The sequence below is a fragment of the Simochromis diagramma genome, unplaced genomic scaffold (assembly GCF_900408965.1).
Source record: "Simochromis diagramma unplaced genomic scaffold, fSimDia1.1 OVJJ01000711.1, whole genome shotgun sequence".
Taxonomy (NCBI): Eukaryota; Metazoa; Chordata; class Actinopteri; order Cichliformes; family Cichlidae; genus Simochromis; species Simochromis diagramma.
The window spans coordinates 11046-31065 of NW_024387041.1; the positions used below are offsets into that span (position 1 = coordinate 11046).

Genomic DNA, 20020 nt, shown 5'->3' on the forward strand with positions numbered 1-20020 from the left:
TAAAAATATCATTACCGTTTATTGACTGGAGGAAAAGTTAGTCAGGGATGGCCTAATAAGATACAAAGAAAAAAACTGCCACCCTCCCTTAGCTATTATACACTCAGATTTGTGCCATTTTACTGGCTTCATAGATCAAAAGAGGCAGCACCAAATATGTGGATAACGAACCTGAAATTTACAATTATTTAGCAAAAAGTGCCTTTTACAAATCCCTGGGCAGATGATGGGAGAATGTCACTCTTTTTCCAATTTCACATTACTGTTATATATTATAATTATACAACTATTATTAGCATTTTTACCATATTTAAACATAAACATAAACATACCACATGAAATTATTACCAACAAATACCAACAAATTACCAACCGGTCGCAGCAGATGGCCGCCCCTCCCTGAGCCTGGTTCTGCCGGAGGTTTCTTCCTGTTAAAAGGGAGTTTTTCCTTCCCACTGTCGCCAAAGTGCTTGCTCATAGGGGGTCATATGATTGTTGGGTTTTTCTCTGAAGCGCCTCGAGGCGACTTTTGTTGTTATTTGGCGCTATATAAATAACATTGAATTGAATTGAATTGAAATAATAAAAATAAAAAAAAGATCTTGATTTTGAGCTTTGTTTTATTTGTCTTCAGATTGTGTATACATTTTCAGTTTAGGCTGAAGCTAAAAACTCATTTATACTGAACATTTTTAAACAACATAACTGTATATTTGAAATAATTCCAATTTTCAATCTGTTTGCATAAATGAGGAATAAAAGTTTCTGATCAATGTTGATTTTTTTACAGTCATTGTTAAGCAAGAACATTTAGATTGTCAGTTGTCAGTGACACAGCTGCCATATAGCCGTTTGTTCTCCTCAGTAAATTAAAAACGTGTGCACCCAATTCTTGCTTCTTAAAGTCATTAAAGATACAATACTGTACAATCATACCATTCAGGTAAAAAAAACAAAAAACAGTTCAGCTAAATCATTAAAACCCAAATTCCCATAACACTCATACCCATAAGGAGTGAATCTAAACTTTTCACCACACCTGTATGATTGCACATTTGTCAAGAAATTACTGTTCCTGGTAACCAAATTTGCCCAGCAAAATATAAAGAAATGTGGAGGGGCCAACGACTTTGAACATTACCATACATAAAACAAAACTATGATCTCTTTAAGGTCTGCCAATATCAAACATTAAAATAGTTGACAGCAAAGGCTCCACAATTAAAAAGTTTTTCTAGCAATGCAAAGTCCTGTGTCACCCCTAAGGTTCAAACATGTAAAGTGAAACACACACTTGTTTCATAGCACATGAAATAAAAACTAACTAACTATTAAATCATGATACATCCTAAGTGCAGAGCCAGCACTGGATAGTTCAGGTGTACTATAATCAAGCGGTAATGACAAGAACTGCTAAGATACCAAGAACATACCCACAGAAACAAACAATGCTGTTACCAATATTTTTATCTGTACGATATCAATGGAACTGATAATATGAAATATTAGTCAGATATTGCTTTTTTTTCTAGTATGAATATAAAAGAAATAAATTAAATAATTACTGAAGTGTATGCAGTGACTTTTAAGATGACTTTATTGACCAAATCATGGTCAAATCATAGCACTGGGTTACTTAAAAAAACCAGCATGAGAACAGATTTGTTATCACGAACACTTTTCTGCCCACTGTTTCAGCAAATTATTCTTTAAAGCATGAACCCCAGGCAGAGCACTGAGTACCAAGACCCACGAACACCTTTTGAATTACTTCAAAAGTGTACCTTAAGTCCTTTAGATAGTCCAGGTTAAGTGCATAGATGAGTCCAAGCAAAAGTGCAACTGCATTAGGGAAATCACAGACGTCATTGAGGACAATCTGATCCTCAATCACCAGGGCAATGCTTGTTATTGTTGGGCTTGAGCAGATGGTCCGAAGTTGTGTCAGTAATTTTTCTCCAGAAAGTGAAAAATATAACCTTCATACCAATCCCCCCCTGCCCCGAAATATTATTTAGGCTCCAAGTTTCTTCTAAGTTAGCATGAAAGGGCTTTTACAATTTTGTCTTCTTTTAATTCTTTACCAGAAATCTATTGTTCACAATTTAAAAGAAACTAACGGTGTGTTCACACCGGACGCAATAGAAGCGACCAAAAAGCGCCACACGCCCCTAGCTGGTCGCTTGCACATTCGCACCTTGAAGCGCGTTCAAAGCGAACTGGTCACACTTTTAAATATGCAATTTTCACGTGCGTGAACCAGAAATGTGGGAGGAAGTAGTGCCAGACGGTATGTTTGCAAGATGGCAGCTGTCGATCTAGCGTTTGAAGAGAGAGTCTCCCTTCTCTATTTACTGTGGAGAGCAGAGCAGCGGCGTAAAGGACGTCCTGACCGTACCTGGGTCCATCAGGTCCTCCACGAGTGTGAGCAGTTTGGTGAGTTTCACCACTTGCTCCAGGAGATGCGTCTGGCTGACGGCCACTTTCAGCGGTACCACCGTCTGTCCCTCGCCCAGTTTGAGGAGCTGCTGTCCCGCGTCGGTCCAAGCATCGCCCGCCCAGACATCACAGACGCACGGACGCCGGCCTGCAATCAAATTTAAATCTTGAAAATATCTTAACCCATTGTTGCGACTTCTATCCACAAATAAAGCCGCTGCCGGCTGAGTTTGTTTCTGTACTGTGACGCGTCTCCAATAAGCCATACTAAGTCCCACTTGTGTTTCACGTATTTATTTAAAACTAAAACAATAAACATTTGCTTTCAATCAAAACAAATAGCGCATGTATTAACTTACATCGTTTGTGAGCATTTGTATTTGTATTGAATCTTTATTTTAAAACATGTTTAAATAAAAACAACAGGGAAAAAAGAGACAAACAAACAAAAGGAAAACAAAGCAACAATATTTATAAGTAACTTACATGTTCAAAAGGACTAGGAAGAAGCATAAGCTTATTTAATCCCACCCCCTTTCCACTATTTAGTAATTAATAGTCAACACTTTTTCTTCCCTCAGAAATTCAATACAATTACATTACATAATGCATGTAATTTTTATTTATTTAACCCCAGTAATACGTCAAAAGATATACAATTTACAGACATATATGCATACTTGTGCACCCACAACACACATATATACACATCACTGTTGTGAAAATAGTGGGTGAACACCCGATCAGAGCCACCTCCTCCCTGACGAGTACGCCTGTGTCACGTAAATAACACGCGATCACCTGAGGTGCAGGAAAATCTAAACACCTGTACCACCACAATAAATAAACACAACATAAACATTCACTTTGGCTCTTACACACTTTTTAAAACCCTTTTTGTATTTATCTATTTATTGCAGGACATTAATAATAATGAGAAGCTACTTAATAATATATATATATATATATATTATTAAGTAGCTTCTCATTATTATTAATGTCCTGCAGCTGTGTCAAAGTTTAGCTAAAAACACATTTCAAGGTTCTTTGTTATCAATTGCTGAGCGGCAAGAAAGCCAACACTTACTTCTCTTTGATCAAAGAACACTGGATGACGTCACAGTGGCTGTGCCCATCCGTGCTACTATCGTCTAGCGGTTGCTAGGCAAGAGTCATTCGATGTGGGCGGGGCTTGGCAATTAGCAAAGGGCAGTGGGCGGGGCCTACAGGACGAGCCTATAAATAGAACTCCAGAACTCCATAAACACCTGCGATTTAGTTCAGAGCGCATTCATGCATCAGAACAGCGAGCAACATTTAAACACATTTAGTTCACAAAGAGCAGACATACCTGCCACAACATCAACCCCCCAGCAATTTGTTTCCACTTCTCACATTCAGAGTCAAAGAAGTAGAAATCCAACCTTCAACATGACAACTCCACACAGTTACTCCTCAGTGGAAACATGGAAGTGCTTAAGCGACTACTTTTTTGGTACAATTGTACCACAGTGGCGATCTCTGCAGTCAAACCAGAGTACTGCAACTCTAAGCTGCCTTCCACTTTGTTACAGGACATGTTGAAACTTTGCTCCATGTTAGTGGATGCAACAGAGACAACCATGGAGAAGGGAGCTCCGGTGTCCACACAGACAGAGGAGTGTCTTGAGTCAGTGGATGCTGATTCCCATGAGAAAACAGGGGTAACACCAGCAAAGGAAGACATCGTAACAGAAATATCTGTAGACAACTGTGGTGATAATAAAAAAACAGAAACTCCGGAACTGGAGACAGAGGCCAGTGCAAGTCTTCAGCATGTGGACACACACAATCCCAAGCCACAGCAGAACCAAAGAAAAGCTGTATGAAGAAAAAGCCCACAGCTGATACAAAGACTGGGACAAAATAGAAGCTTGTCCCGTGGAAAAGCCTGTGATTCCAGCTGTACATGAGTCAGAAGTTGATTCTTCTTCTGTCATCAGTCTGGCATCTGATGATGTGTCTGCAGAAAAAATGTTTTGTTTATGCACTTACTCAGTTGGTAGTTTCACGGGCCTTAGAGAAAGTCTCCGCTAAACACAAAGACTCCACAAGGATTCCCAACTGTTATCGTCTGATGGAGAAAATCTGGCCTGAAATTGAGGGAAAACATTTGGATCTATGTCCAAAGAGGCTGCCCAGTATGGCGAAAGCCATTTTCACCAATCTTTGTAAAGTGCATAAGTGCAAGGAAAAAACATTTGATTTCAAGTCTGAAGGAAGAGCTTGAGGATGATATTACTGTCCCAACATTCACCAGACATCTGCTGGCATTACCCAAAAGAATACTCACTTTATCTAAAAACCGAGACGAGTACAGAGAACTTGTGGAACGCTTTGCCAGAGATCTGGTTATGCACGCAATGAGCAATACAAATGAAGCAGGGAAATTGCCTCTAGGGGCTGATGAAGCCATTAAACAGAGGCTTGCCCAAAAGTCTGGGATAAAATTGTGTCCCAAAAGCTTAAAATCTCCTTGGAGGACATTGAAGAGGTCAGCGTGGCAGTATATAATGAACTCCAGGAAAAGTGGAAATATCCAAACACTGTCATGCAGTTAATGAAAATTGGCCACCGAAATGTTGACAAAGAGATTGTCAAAAGTTTCATAAGAAATGCACCATTGAAGAGACCAAATATCTTCTCTAGGATGTTTTCATGTGTACGCTAAAGTTTACCTGACACATGGTGGCGTTACAAAGAAGATTACTCACTTTATTTAAAAGCCCAGAAGAGTAACAAGAACTTGTGGAACTGTTCACTAAAGACCACATGAAATTATTACCAACAAATACCAACAAATTACCAACCGGTCGCAGCAGATGGCCGCCCCTCCCTGAGCCTGGTTCTGCCGGAGGTTTCTTCCTGTTAAAAGGGAGTTTTTCCTTCCCACTGTCGCCAAAGTGCTTGCTCATAGGGGGTCATATGATTGTTGGGTTTTTCTCTGAAGCGCCTTGAGGCGACTTTTGTTGTTATTTGGCGGTATATAAATAACATTGAATTGAATTGAATTGAAATAATAAAAATAAAAAAAAGATCTTGATTTTGAGCTTTGTTTTATTTGTCTTCAGATTGTGTATACATTTTCAGTTTAGGCTGAAGCTAAAAACTCATTTATACTGAACATTTTTAAACAACATAACTGTATATTTGAAATAATTCCAATTTTCAATCTGTTTGCATAAATGAGGAATAAAAGTTTCTGATCAATGTTGATTTTTTTTACAGTCATTGTTAAGCAAGAACATTTAGATTGTCAGTTGTCAGTGACACAGCTGCCATATAGCCGTTTGTTCTCCTCAGTAAATTAAAAACGTGTGCACCCAATTCTTGCTTCTTAAAGTCATTAAAGATACAATACTGTACAATCATACCATTCAGGTAAAAAAACAAAAAACAGTTCAGCTAAATCATTAAAACCCAAATTCCCATAACCACTCATACCCATAAGGAGTGAATCTAAACTTTTCACCACACCTGTATGATTGCACATTTGTCAAGAAATTACTGTTCCTGGTAACCAAATTTGCCCAGCAAAATATAAAGATATGTGTCAGGATGAGGGAAACGCCTGCAGCAGCCGCTGTTTTGGGCCCATCCTTTAAGGAACTGCTATCTTGTCCTGTCTACAGTTTTATTTTGTGAGACGGTTTTATAATTGTTCTGCCCAAGTAGTCGGGCTTTCGTGATCCCCTGCCCGTGCGTTTTGATGGTTGTTTACAGCGATGTTTTGACTTGTTTCAGTCGCCACAGAACTATTCTACATTCCTCTTTGGAGTGCGCTGGGATCAAATATCACAACAACTACATTTGGCTCAGGCAGCAGTTCACCTGTGGGGGTGCAAATTAGGATTGTATACTTTTTTTTCTGTTTAATACTTTTTTGTGTATTTTGTTTGACTGTGTGTGGTGTTTAAGTGCCCTTGTAGGTTTTTGTGACTTTTAATGGTTTTTTTTATTTGTTTGTTTGTTTGTTTTGGTTTTTAATAGTAGCCCGGATAGATTTGAAAGGCGTTTTATGTGTGAAAACGCTCCGCGTCCACAGTAGCGTTTTCAGTCGTTTTCACAGAGTTGTGCGTCCACATTGAAACAGCCGAAAATGCTTACGTTCCAGTACTGCTCATATGTGAAACCCAAAATGATTTGACCTGCCTCATTTCTGTCTGCCGCTTATTTACTTTTCCGGCTCTTTGAAACGTCGCAGCAAAATGTTGAGGAAAAGCACCAAGTTTTTTAAATGGAATAACAATGAGGTACAGTTGTTGCTGCAAGTAACACAAAAGTACAAAGTTGCAAAAGCGAGTGAAAGTTAAAGAATTTGAAGAAAAGCTATCTGGAGCATGTACAGACTGATATTAATCTTTAATAGGCTGTCAAAATTGCCCTCCGCTATCTTAGGCTACGTTCACACTGCAGGTCTTAATGCTCAATTCCGATTTTTTGATCAAATCCAATTTTTTTTGTCTGCTTGTTCACACTACAAATAAAATGCGACAGCAAACGCTCTCTAGTGTGAACGCTCGATGCGGCCCGCATGCGCAAAAGAAGATGTCATACACAACGCGCTCTGTTTAGACCCAAAGCAAACAATATTGTTTGACTGATGGCCCTTAATAGAAAGACTTCGGACTTTACGTTTCCCAAATTTTGCTTTAAGTTATTTTGTTATTTACATAATAATGTAGATAACCTAATAATGATCCTTATTGCTGTTTTAGAGAGGAGCGGTGCTTCAAAGGATAGTTGCAGATTTCTGTCAGAATCTGCAGATTATGCAGTACAAATAAAATGTTCACGTTGTCTTCCCAACAGTTTCACTAACATCTACACGGGATGGCCAGGAAGCGTTCGCGATGTCTTCTCGGGTGCTTCCCCGGCGCTGATAATTGGCGTCTGTCTTGTGTCAGTGACGTAAAAGACGGATTTAATGCGACATGACCGTTCAAACAGCAGTCGCTTTCTAAAACATCAGATATGTATTGGATTCAGTACCACATACGAAAGTGACCCAGATCGGATTTGAAAATATCGGATTTGTGCCGTTCACACTGTCATACCATGATCGGATATGGGTGGCATAGGGTCAAAAAAATCGGATTTGATGCGCTTTGCCTGCAGTGTGAACGTAGCCTTAGTTTTATTGATCACATGACTGCATCATGTGTCATCGTTTTAGAAAGTCTCCATTTTCGCTGTCCACACTGCCACGGAAAGCATCCTTTTGAAATGTATGTGTTTTCAAAACGCTGTGTTTTCCATCTGTGAAAACGCCATCTCAGTGTGGATGGGAGGCCAAAACGGAGAGAAAAATTAGTGTGGACGTAGCCTTAGGCTTTGTCCACACATCCACATGTACCCGGGTATTTTTGAAGACCCATATTTTTGCACCTTTCGTCCACACGTAAACGGCGTTTTTGGTCACTGAAAACTGAGATTTTTAAAACCTGCCAGGGTGGAGATTTTCGAAAAGAGGACAGATGGTTTGAAAGAGGAGTGAAAGAAGCCATTTACGTTCACTGTGAGCGAACATCTTTGAACAGAGGGTGGTTTACGACACCAACTGTCTGCCATCTATAATCCAGTTTTGAGTTCCCTCCCCAGACGCCTTAACGCCCACTCACATCCTGGGCCATCTGACCTCAGGAAATTGCATGATAAGGTGGTGCCAGGTTTCACAATGAGCTCACCTGAAACCCTGGCTGATTGGGACCCACACCCGTTTGCACACCGTGATTAGAGGATCATCAGGGGGTCCTTTTGTCCCTCTTTGGGGGGATACTCCCACTGGGTTTAAATCTGGGACTCTCCGCCATTTGACCTTAGAACTGAAGAAGCTTCTAGGATGAGAGGTGAAATGTCTTCAAGCAACTTAAAGAAGTCCAGACGCTTTTCTTTGCAAGCTCCTTTGACTACGATGACCTGGAGTACTGAGAACCTTCACAGACAATTATGGCATATACATTTTTTTTATACAAGTCCCACAATCATATACATCACCTGCATCAATGTGGCAATCTTTTTAACCCTTTGGGTTATTTTTTGGTTCTGGGATCCTCATGTTAGGACTAGAGATGGCACAATACCACTTTTTTATGTCCGATACTGATATTATAAATTTGGATATCGGCAGATACCGATATGAATCCAATATAGTGTGTTTTATAATCAATAAAACTGTTTTTTTAATATCTTGCTGCATTTTGTATGGGTCCAAACTCAAGTTTAAAAAAAACACTAATGCTATTCTGTTATACCTGTAAGCAAAAAATACACTGCACCCAAAATATTCCATAGTTCAGCAAAACTGATGAATCTAATAAACTTAAACCTGCTCCATCCTCCCTATTCTGGTATTTAAAAGAGTAAGCAACCTAACTAATAGGGTTGCAAACTCCCAGCAAAAAATAAATAAAAAAAGGGAACCACCCCCCACCTCATGATGCTTAATCGACGTAATCAACTTTAATTTGATGCAGTGTGAAAAAAATGCACAGAAATCAATTATTTTTCTACAATATTTAAATAGATTCAACATCTTTCTTCAACAGAACTGCAGAATGCAAAGATGGTACCTTCCCAAAGGAAAAAGTACTATAGCTTACAAGGGTATATTAGACTTAATAGTTACTATATACAGTAATGGTCTTCTATACTTTTTACATCAGATTAAAATTTTGGGTGTAAGATTCAGATAATTATTTATTAAAAGCCAGACATTTTAAAAGAGAATAAGAAAGAAAAGTATATCTTTGTGCCCCCTTTTCCCTGTTCATGCCCTATCGGCCCCCTGGTTAAACTTTGCTAGATCCGCCCCTGCACAGTTACCAGCCGTCAGCTACGTAGAAAAAGATCCTGGTGTAGAAAGAAATATTAAATAAATTCTAACAACAAATTATCAAGCTTAAACATGCTGCTGTTGTTCAGCCGCTTGTTTCCTCTTTCTGGCACAAACAAACAAGAGAGATGGACTCGCGACAGAAAAGCCGATCAGCTGATCATTGATCAGTTTCATGATTGAAGTAGCAGCAGGAGAGGGAGGGGGAGAGAAGAGGCAGTCGCTCCATATATCGGTTGTTAAGCTTAACGCTGGAATGCTTTACAAACATTCAGAGATGAACTTACACACTTGCTTTACTTCTCTCTGGGATCACTTTCTTGGAGATGAAATGCCGGTTTGGTGGCGAGGCTCCAAATGCTCAACCAGACCACTGACAGGTCCCGCACGCCACAGCCACTCTATCACTTGATGCATACTGCTCCGACGTGCTATATACGGTTATGAGCCGAGTTACGCCAGGTCGCAAGTTTTGTGAGGTGCTTTTTTGATATTTAATGGATCGGATTACATTTTTTATTTCTCTCCGATATCCGATCCAGTAATTGAGGTCAGTATCGGACCGTCCATCTCTAGTTAGGACCTATGAAACACATCGTGCAGACTCTTGGATGTTAGAAGACAACTGATACTGCTCATGAATAAGACTAAAGGTAGGAAGGTGTCCTTTATAACTAAACCTTAAGTTTTATATCATAGTTTATAATATAGCACGTGTATTTCAGTAATAGCTTCTTTAATTCAGTATAGTGGTGTGCGACTCTTACCAGTTTGTCCTTGAAAAATCCACACGAGTCCAGATTTCCGAGGACATGGCACGTGGAGTCTGATACTCCTATAAGTTATCCAAGTCATCCAATTCTTTTGTAAAGGAAAAACAAACATTCATGTCTCCGGTAAGTTATCTCAGGGACAACTGTTTAATTCATAGCAGCTTCTGCAGTAACCATGGTAACCACGGACACTGAGCGGATGGTCCGATGCAGGTCAGACTTTGGGAAGTTATCCTTCAAGTTCCTTAAAAAAAAAGGCTCCTCAGCTGTGCTGCTGTTTGTCAGAATATGTTTTATATGAGCAGCGTGTGATGCTCACTTCACTGAATGAAGAGCAAACAGTTAGTTGCATTGTTACGAGAACATGCGCGTATTAATTTCATGATTTATTAAATGTATAAATGTTAATATAGCTACATGCAAAGAAATCAAACGGTGTCCATAAATTATGTTTAATTTTTACATTTTTTGAGTTAATCTGAAATCATACAGTTAATCTGTATGATTTCAGATTAACTCAAAAAACTCAAATAGATTTTTACAATTTTGTTAGATTTCAGTTATACACGCAGACAGATTGCAGTCAGTGGAATTGAAAAGAGTTCAAATGATATTTTGTATCTGCAAAACAATACATTTATTTGATTTATTTTTAGTCTAGCACTGAAATTTAGAATTCAGCAATACACAGAGCTCAGCTTTATTTGGAAGGTTATTACATTTGCAGTGGATTTCTTTGTTCGTTGGATTAGGTTCACTTCTCCTGTCCCGTCATTATGTTAATGTCAGTCAGCTGTTTCCCCACTTGTTCCCACTTCCCCATATCACCTCCTGTATACAATCCAATACAATACAATTTTATTTATATAGCACATTTAAAAAAACACAGGTATGCCAAAGTGCTTCACAGAACGAGTTAGAGCAATAATAAATACAAATACAAAACACAAAATACAAATAAAATATACTAACAGGCGGGTGACATAACTAACCAATAATACACCAGGCGTAGTAGGCACAACCCAAAAGGCTGAAGGTTAAAACATTATAAATATTAATAAAGCGAAAAAGATAACTTACAGTACAACAAAAATGCGGGCTCTAGGAGGCGGGGAAAGCAAGGCTAAACAAATAAGTTTTTAATCGAGATTTAAAAGATTGAATTGAATCAGACGCCCGAATAGCTAGAGGGAGGTTATTCCAGAGGTAGGGTGTGACAGCAGCGAATGCGCGGTCACCTCTGGTCTTGAGCCGAGATCTAGGTCGCACCAGGAGCATTTGGCCTGCTGATCTAAGCGCTCTCCCAGGGTATAAAAGCTGAGGAGATCCGTAAGATAGCTGGGCGCAGTGCTATTTATGATTTTAAAAGTGAGCAATAAGATTTTAAAATCAATACAAAGTTTAATAGGGAGCCAGTGCAGGTCGGAAAGAACTGGAGTAATAGACTCAAACCTGCCAGTTCCAGTTAAAAGACGCGCAGCCGCATTTTGAACGAGCTGCAGTTTGTGAACAACGGCAGAATGGAGACCAGTGTAAAGGGAATTACAGTAATCTAATCTTGATGTAACAAAGGCATGGATAAGTTTCTCCAGGTCTTTATGTGGTAAGTAGGGCTTGGCCTTAGAGATTAGACGTAGTTGATTGAAACTCGATTTAACTACAGAGGACACGTGTTTGTCCAACTTGAAGGAACTGTCCAAGACAACACCCAGGTTCCTCACAGTGTCATAAAGGGAGTCAGCAAAGGGCCCAAAAATACCAATTAGTTCAGCCCGAGAGAAGGGAGTATCAAAGATTACAATTTCAGTCTTCTTATCATTTAGAATGAGGGAATTGCTCAGTAGCCAGATTTTAACTTCATTCATACAATCGGAGAAATGTTGCAACGACAACATGACATCCTCAGCTAGTTCAAAATAGATTTGAATGTCATCCACATAAAAGTGGAAATATTGTATTTATCAAAGATTCGGCCCAAGGGTAACAAGTATAAAGAGAACAGCATGGGACCCAGCACAGACCCCTGGGGGACACCAGAGGTAACAGGGGCAATGGAGGAGGCGTAGGTACCCATGGTGACAGAAAAGGACCTGTGTGTATTTTTTTCATACACTTGATTAATGAAAACATTCTTGGCAAATGCTTTCGCTTTCGTCCGCCGTATGTATTTAAGTCGGTGTGTTTTCTGTATGTCTGTCATGGTCCTGAGTCTGACGACTCTGTGTTTTGTGTGTATTTATATTATTCTATGTTCTTTGTTTATTCTGTTATATCTTTTGTTAAGGTTTTCCATTTGTTAGGGTTTTGTTCTGTGCCTGCCTGCTCCCACTTCTCTGTGTTCGTTGGCGCTTCAGGTTTGTTTTCTTAGTTTTTTCCAGTTTAGGTTTTGTTTAGTTTCCTCCACTCCTCTGCCGTTTCTGTTTGTACCTCCACCTTCTCTATAAAAACTCCCCTGCATCTCAGCTGCCTGCATCTTGGGTCCTCATTAAATTCCACACGGCTCATCCCACGAGCCCTGCCAATGTCATTGACAGGTCGTCTGTTATACCCACCACAATTGTCACCGTTGTCACAGTTCTCATAGTTTTTTCAGTTTTCATTTTTGGTTCAGCCCTCAACCCAAATAAAGGCTCGTTTTTTGCTGAAACCTGCAACTCCTCTGTCATCATCTGCTTTTGGGTCCTGTATCAAAAAAGCACAGGCACACCCTGCCGTGACAGAACGATCTGACGCAAGATGGACCCAGTGGATGCTGTTCGTGAGGAGGGTGTCCCCGTCTCTGGAACCTGTGAGCATACATCTCTGGCACCTCGGATGTGTGGACAAAGCTTGTGGGAGTAAACACCATGGAGGTGATTCTTCACGGCAATCCCGAACTGCTGGAGATCCCGTCGGCTTCGGCGCTGATCTGCTATCTGGTCCGAGCCAAGGAGACGATCCAAGCCCGGGAGTTGCTGGATTACTCTGCCCACTGCGGCTGCAGCTGCCAGTGGACTGCACGCCTGCCGTTTCTGCTTCGTCCCCGCCAGCAGTCCCCGCGCTTGCTGGTTCGGCTTCGTCTCAGTTACGCATCCGTCGCCAGCAGCTCCACTATTCGTGGCTCTCATGCTGCCGTGACATTCAGCGTGCCTGACGCCTGCCAAGCCAATGCTATGCACCTGCGCAGAGTGAGTGTAGCCAAGCCACTGGGGGCTTTTCTGCCATGGCCTCACCAACGACGTCACCGCTTTGTATGCAGTTCGCCACCACAGGCCTCCCCACAACTATTTGATCATGGGCTATTGTGTTGCCGACTTCCGGGTCGTCCTCTGGAGCTTCATTGAAACTTCATTGATTATCATTCTTTTGATTTTTGGGCCATGTGCTTTTTGTATTGGATTGTCTTGGACTAAAGTGCTGTTAACATGTAAGCAGGACAGAATAAATAGAAAAGTCTGTGTTCCAAAAGACGCCTGCACATGTAAACAGGGCCTCAAAAGTGAAGGACATTTAAAAAATATTCAGAGGAAAGGTTCAATTTGTAAAACTGACTTTAGATTTTTAGAAAACTCACTCAGTGAAACACACTTTCAGTGATTCACAATGATGTACAATGCTGACCACAGGATGCAAAAGTTAAACCTGACCACAGCTCAGAATCATTCATCTCTGTTTTAACTTCACATTTGTATATGTTTTGTAGAATAACAGGACAACCTGTGACACTGGACAGACTTGAGTTTCATGCCCTGAACAGGTTTTGTGATGTAGTGTGTAATAACTGCTCCTTATCGTTTGTAACCTGTGTGTGGGAGTACACACAAAATAGATTTTTGATGCAGTTTGAAGTTTAGTGAATGTAGGTTAAAAGTACATTTTAATGTTTAGAGTAGTGCTGTTAGCGTTAATTTTGTTAAAATGACGTTGAAGTCACAACTGCATTAACACCACAAATCTCTCTTAGCGAGTTAACGCAGATCGCCCCGTGCGTTGGCTGCACGGCGTCAACGCATTAGCGCAGTTAGATCGTTAACGTGTTAGCGGCGTGCAGCCCCATGCACAGAGAAGGGCTGCAGCCACTGGGGAGCGCCATATTGCGACCTCCACACTAACCGGAAACACGTGATCTCTACAGTAGGTGGAAATGCGTTCCTGCATGGATCATCGTCTGTGGAAACCTTGCAAGTGGATCGTAAAGGTTGGGACAGAGTCTGTCATGTATAAATTTGCCGTTAATAATTATATAATTCTAGGAATCATCTAGTTTGCTTACACTGATTATGTTGGCACTTTGTTAGCGTTACAACAACGGTCAGACCCCCGAGTATCTAAACTTGCAATGTGTGTACTTTTGACACCTCTGGTTAGCTTTTAGTGGTCAGTTTCAAACGTATTAGATTTTTGCTTGTTATTGAACAAATTCACTTCACTACTTTTCTCTATCTGACATCAGTGCACATTGTTCCCTTTACTGCATATTGCACTTTATCTATGTCTCTCATTCCACCTGCATCAACATTGTAGCGTTTGTCACAAAGACAAACTTACATTCTGCTCTGTTTTTTATTGCCCAGGTGTTAGTTAGCCTTTGCTAAATTGTCTGTTATATGTCAATAGATACGTATGTCACTAATAAAAGTGTCTGGCAAATGATGTTTTTGTAAAGAATTTTCTCCCAAATCTCTTACATGCTAACTGTAACGTGTTATTTCTGCTAAAACCTGAACTTAAATGTGTATATGGTGTTTATCTGTTTTTCTCTGTTTATTCTGCCTCCAAGCCAAAATTGCAGGGTTAGGTTTTTTTTGTCCTTGCTACATTTGGAGCGCTTAGGCCTAATAAAATATTGTTAAACCATCTGCTGTCTCTGCTCTGGGTTTCTGCGCCTGAGTTCAGTTCAGTACAGACCACTCGGTCCCGTGGCAGTAACAGCATTGTTTATACTTCTTACTTCAAAGTAAAAAGCTTACAGTTGCTATTAACATTAATGTATTACCCTGTAATCAATAATATTTTTATACATTTTATGCATTAACCCTCTGGGCTCTATCCTGGCCATTTGTGGCCACTTCACTTTTCTTTTGACTGCTACACTGCAGTGGACCAAAAGAATGGTGCAGGTTTGATCTTAATGTGGTTATGGCGTTAACGTCATTTTAACAAGATTAACGCTGACAGCACTATTTTAGATTTTCTCAAACTCTAAAATACACAATATATCACAGCCATAACCTTTTGGTTACTGAGGACCAAAACTGGATAAAAACTCTAAAATAAATGCAAATTACATTTTTGGAAAATTGTTTTATTGTGTTTCATTCATTTTTATTTCATAATTATAATAATAATATGTCATGAAATTATGATTTAAAGAATTCATATTGATGAGTTTGTTTGTTTCAGAGTCAGAGAGCCGTGTCTCTCTACAGTCAGAGGTTTTTGTACGGCGCCTCAATGAGTTTGTATCACTGTGGTGGACTTTTGGTGGAGGAACCAGACTGGATGTTGGAAGTAAGTCAAACTTAAACCGCTTTTACTTTAACAGATTTCTTTCTTGTAATTATCTTGACTTTTCTGTTCAGTGTGCCAGAAAAAAACTCAGTAAAATATTTTTTCCATCAATTTTCATGAAGAAACAAAGTTAGCTTCAGAATAAATGTTAAAATGAATATTAACAAATGATATAAAACATCAGAGTGGACTTGAGGATATTTTACATATACATACATCTGGTTAAGTCTAGAGAGCTTTTAGTTTTAATTCAGTCTGTTAGAGTCAGAGAGCCGTGTCTCTCTACAGTCAGAGGTTTTTGTACGGCGCCTCAATGAGTTTGTATCACTGTGGTGGACTTTTGGTGGAGGAACCAGACTGGATGTTGGAAGTAAGTTAATTAAACTGTGTTTATTATGAAATATTGTATCATTTTATTTAATAATTATTTGTTAGGCTGCTTAGATGAGATAAAAGTATTTTTTTTTATTTAAAATAATTTTGTGTTTGATGTTTGTCCTTTTTACTGGACTAATTCAGATGAGCTCTGCGAGTTTCTCTTGTTGAATCTACATTTCTGTCACAGTAAAATATATGTAGACAAGAGTAAACTTCATCATCTTATGATTAGTTTGTAAATTTCCACCACATCAGCTGCTGTTTGGATGAGTCAAAGTTTGCTTTCTGATGTTTTTATCGTGTCAGATGTGTCAGATTTAGTTTGAAATCATGTGAGCTGTTCAATAACATTTCAAATCTGTATGAATGAGTAGCTGCTCTGTGCTTGTGTCCACTCATTTCTTCAGTCGTCCATGATTTAGACTTCTAATCATTTTAAAGCCAAACTTCTGCTGTAAATGTTTCCACATCTGCTGCTTTTATTTCCAGTGTAGTTTGAACATATTTCAGCTCAAACTGTGTGATGATTCTCTCTGTGCTGATATGCATGAGAGGTTTCTTAAAGGGAAGTGAAACAATGTGTGAGTGAATGACTGGTGGAGCAGAAAAAACACCTGACAGAAACTTCTTAACGGAGAAAATCAAATTGTGGTTCCTGTCCTCTAAGCTGATTGGTGTTTCCTAGGTGATACCCGCCCCGCCCTGAAGGTGCTGGGTCCCTCCAACAAGGAGCTGGAGCAGGGGAAGGCCACGCTCATGTGTGTGGCCAACAAGGGCTTCCCCTCAGACTGGAGTCTGTCCTGGAAGACGAGCGACAGCAGTGGCAGCAGCAGCATCAGAGGGGAGGAGAGCAGGACTCCTGGAGTGCTGCAGAATGACGGCCTCTACAGCTGGAGCAGCACCCTGACGCTCACTGCAGACCAGTGGGGGAAGGTGGGCTCTGTGACCTGTGAGGCCACCCAGGGCTCCCAGTCTCTGGTCTCAGAGATACTGAGGAGAGACCAGTGTTCCCAGTCCTGATGTCAATCACTGAGTCTTTGATGCTGTTTTTCCTCTTTCTCTCCGTTTCTTTTTGTTTGCAGATTTTTAAAAAAGCATCAAACAGTCATGTTTCCATCTCATAATGACAACAATCAGAGCAACAATCTCCTCTAGTTTCATCCTTTTGTGTCTGTTGTAAAGCTGATATTTCAAACTCTTAAAAGAATAAAAACGTACCGAGAAAACATGTTCTTTGACTCTGTGAGTTTAATAAATGCACATTAAAAAATTAAGATTTTGTAACATTTATTAAACCAGACCAAAAGAAAAAGCGTCAACAGAACACAGCGAGTGTAATGTGCAGTGAAAATATTTAAACATATTTTTAAACCCACATTTTTTTTATAAGATGTTGAGGTCATGTCAACCATAGATTATCTGTGTGCTCTTCATAATTTCTACTCTCAAAGCTGTTTTATGATCTACATTTTAATCTGAAATGTTGAAAAATTGTTATAATTGAAATTAAAGAGCAGGGTGTCATCTATATGTTTAAACAGAGTTTATCTAAATAAAGTTCAAATGAAGATTTACTGAAGTTTGGTTAATGAACTATTTGACAGTGAAACTCTGACGAGGCAACAAAGCAGAGAAGAGTCTAGAAGCTGGTGGTGGCAGAGGTGAAGCAGGTGGAGACTTAGCTGAGGCATCTCTAATTGTCAGGATGAGGTGGAGATAAGGAGTCGGAGAGTTAAAGCACACAAAACAGAGGCTGAGTAACTCACAGAAGGCAGCGAGACAACAACTGGACTCAAATAATGACGACAGAATTGAGCTTGAAGTGGACATGATGTTAAGAACAGACTAACAGAACAAACACAGGAATGCAGGCAGATGAGAGACTACAGGTCGCTTTAATCAACTTATTATAGAAGTTAATCTCTTCTAGTGTTCACAGCAAAATGAGAGAAACTCACTCACTAAACCTCTTACACAAGAAAAATTCACGGTCTGGCAGGAGGATGATCACATCTTATTTTCAGTGGTTTCAGATTTAGGTAGGACTTTATATTAATGTCACACTTTTAAGCATTAGTAAGATATTATTTTAAAGAGAAACTTTTTAGTTCTTTGTTCTGTCTACATTAATACTTTGGAAACTGACTAAATAACTTTAGGTTTTTACAACAGTAACAGTGATTCGTTTGTGCTGGAAATATCCAAATGAGGCTAAATCTTCACTGAACACATCCCCTACAAACACTGTTATAACAGCCTGCTTGATTTGTTAATCAGCAGAATATCAGAATATTATAGACACTAGTTGTGATGTGACTACAATGATTTTCTGGATTTGTGTGATAACAAGGACTGCAGCTGAGCTCCACAGAAGGATCAGTTTAATATTTAACAGCTTACAAATAGAAAAGAGCTGCTCATCAGTGCAGAAACACTGACAACAGTATTTGTATTTCTAATGACAGCTTGTTATATTTTACAACTTGGATTAATATAAAATCTTTAATGAGCAAAAACAACATTTTTTTTCTTTGTGGACCTTCCAGCTACGTCTTTTCATCTGAACTTATTGTTATAAATGTAGAAACTAAGAATGAGTCAGACTGATGGGCTGCAGAGAACATCAGTCATCTAAAAATAATGTTAATGTGTTAAACATCTGGAGCCAGTGTTGTGTCTGTATTCTGTGACTCATTAAACATTTATCTTTTATTCGGGGACACCACTTCATTTTTTTTTCATGTTACTAACAACGTATTCAATAAGTTTATGAATGTTAAACTGTGAGTGCACACAAATGAAATTCCACAGTAAATATTAAAGTAATCGTTCCTCCCAGTCTTTTAGTTTGTTCTGCAGCTGTTGCTTCAGATCAGTTCCTCTTCAGCTGAGAGGTTTTTGTACGACAGATTTTCACTGTGTAAACAGAGTGTTTGTTTTTGAGCCTCAAATTTATGTTTAGATTATTTAAATTAAACTTTTTTTTATGTTGAGCTGTATGATATTTATTGATTTTATTTTCATATATTTTAACATAAAGGTCTTATTTTACTGATAACTGTTAAAATTTAACAAATCATAGATGATATTATGGTGGTTCTAGTATGGAATGGAGGTCAAAGGTCACAATGAGTTTTCTCTATAACTATTCGACTTGTTGAACATGTTGACTGATTTTTACTTAATTTTTAGGGAAAAGAGAAAAAGAAACTATTTTAGATTGGAAGCAAATGTGTGTGTGTGTGTGTGTGTGTGTGTGTGTGTGTGTGCAGATACACAGAGGCAAAAACATGAACTCAAAACAGCTTTAATGCTGAACTTGAATGTAGGCAGGCAGAGAGAACACAACTCAGACCAAAGTAAACACAGGGCTCAAATACACAGAGGGAGCAATCAGGGAATGGGAGACAGGAGGGAAACACAGCTGGGACAAATCAGGGCAAACCAGACACATTAACATGAGACACAGACTTTCAAAGTAAAACAGGAAACATAACACAGAGACACAGACTTGACAAGGGGATACAGCTGACAGATGAGGCACAGCAACTAGGGAACACAGACAGAAACCAGAAGACTAGAAATGATAAATAATGGCAAAATCAAATTCCATCAATAATGTAAAACTCAAAACTCTCGCAAAACAGTCTGCATTGGTCTCATTTTATCAGAAGTTTAATATTTGGTGTTATTTTCTATAAACCAGAGATATAGTAGTCATACATTTTTTAATGGTTTATACCATAATTCATTGAACATTATTGTAGTGTCTTTACCTAAAATATAAAAATCTTAAAGTAACTGTTGTTCTGATTTGATGTGATAAAATTGAACATAAAAAAATTTAAAATCAAATAACTGCAAATTGTTTAATTGAAGCTATTATTAAATGATGAAATAGTTTATGTCTCTGAGCAGCTGCTGATTCAGATTTTCTTCTTCTCGGTTCCTCTCCAGCTGAGGGAGGTTTTTGTACAGTGTTGTTTCACTGTGTGAGTGGGTAGTTGTGATGCTGCTCACAGTGATAAACTCCTGCATCTTCAACCTGAACTCCACTGATGGTCAG

General features: G+C 39.2%; 1 gene segment (V, D, J or C); it reads left to right on the forward strand.

The window, feature by feature from the left end:
* The first annotated feature begins 15434 nt into the window (after positions 1–15434).
* On the forward strand, positions 15435–17184 carry LOC120741581. The segment is given in 2 exon segments: positions 15435–15576; positions 16640–17184. Coding segments are annotated over 2 exon segments (462 nt in total).
* Positions 17185–20020: the final 2836 nt, after the last annotated feature.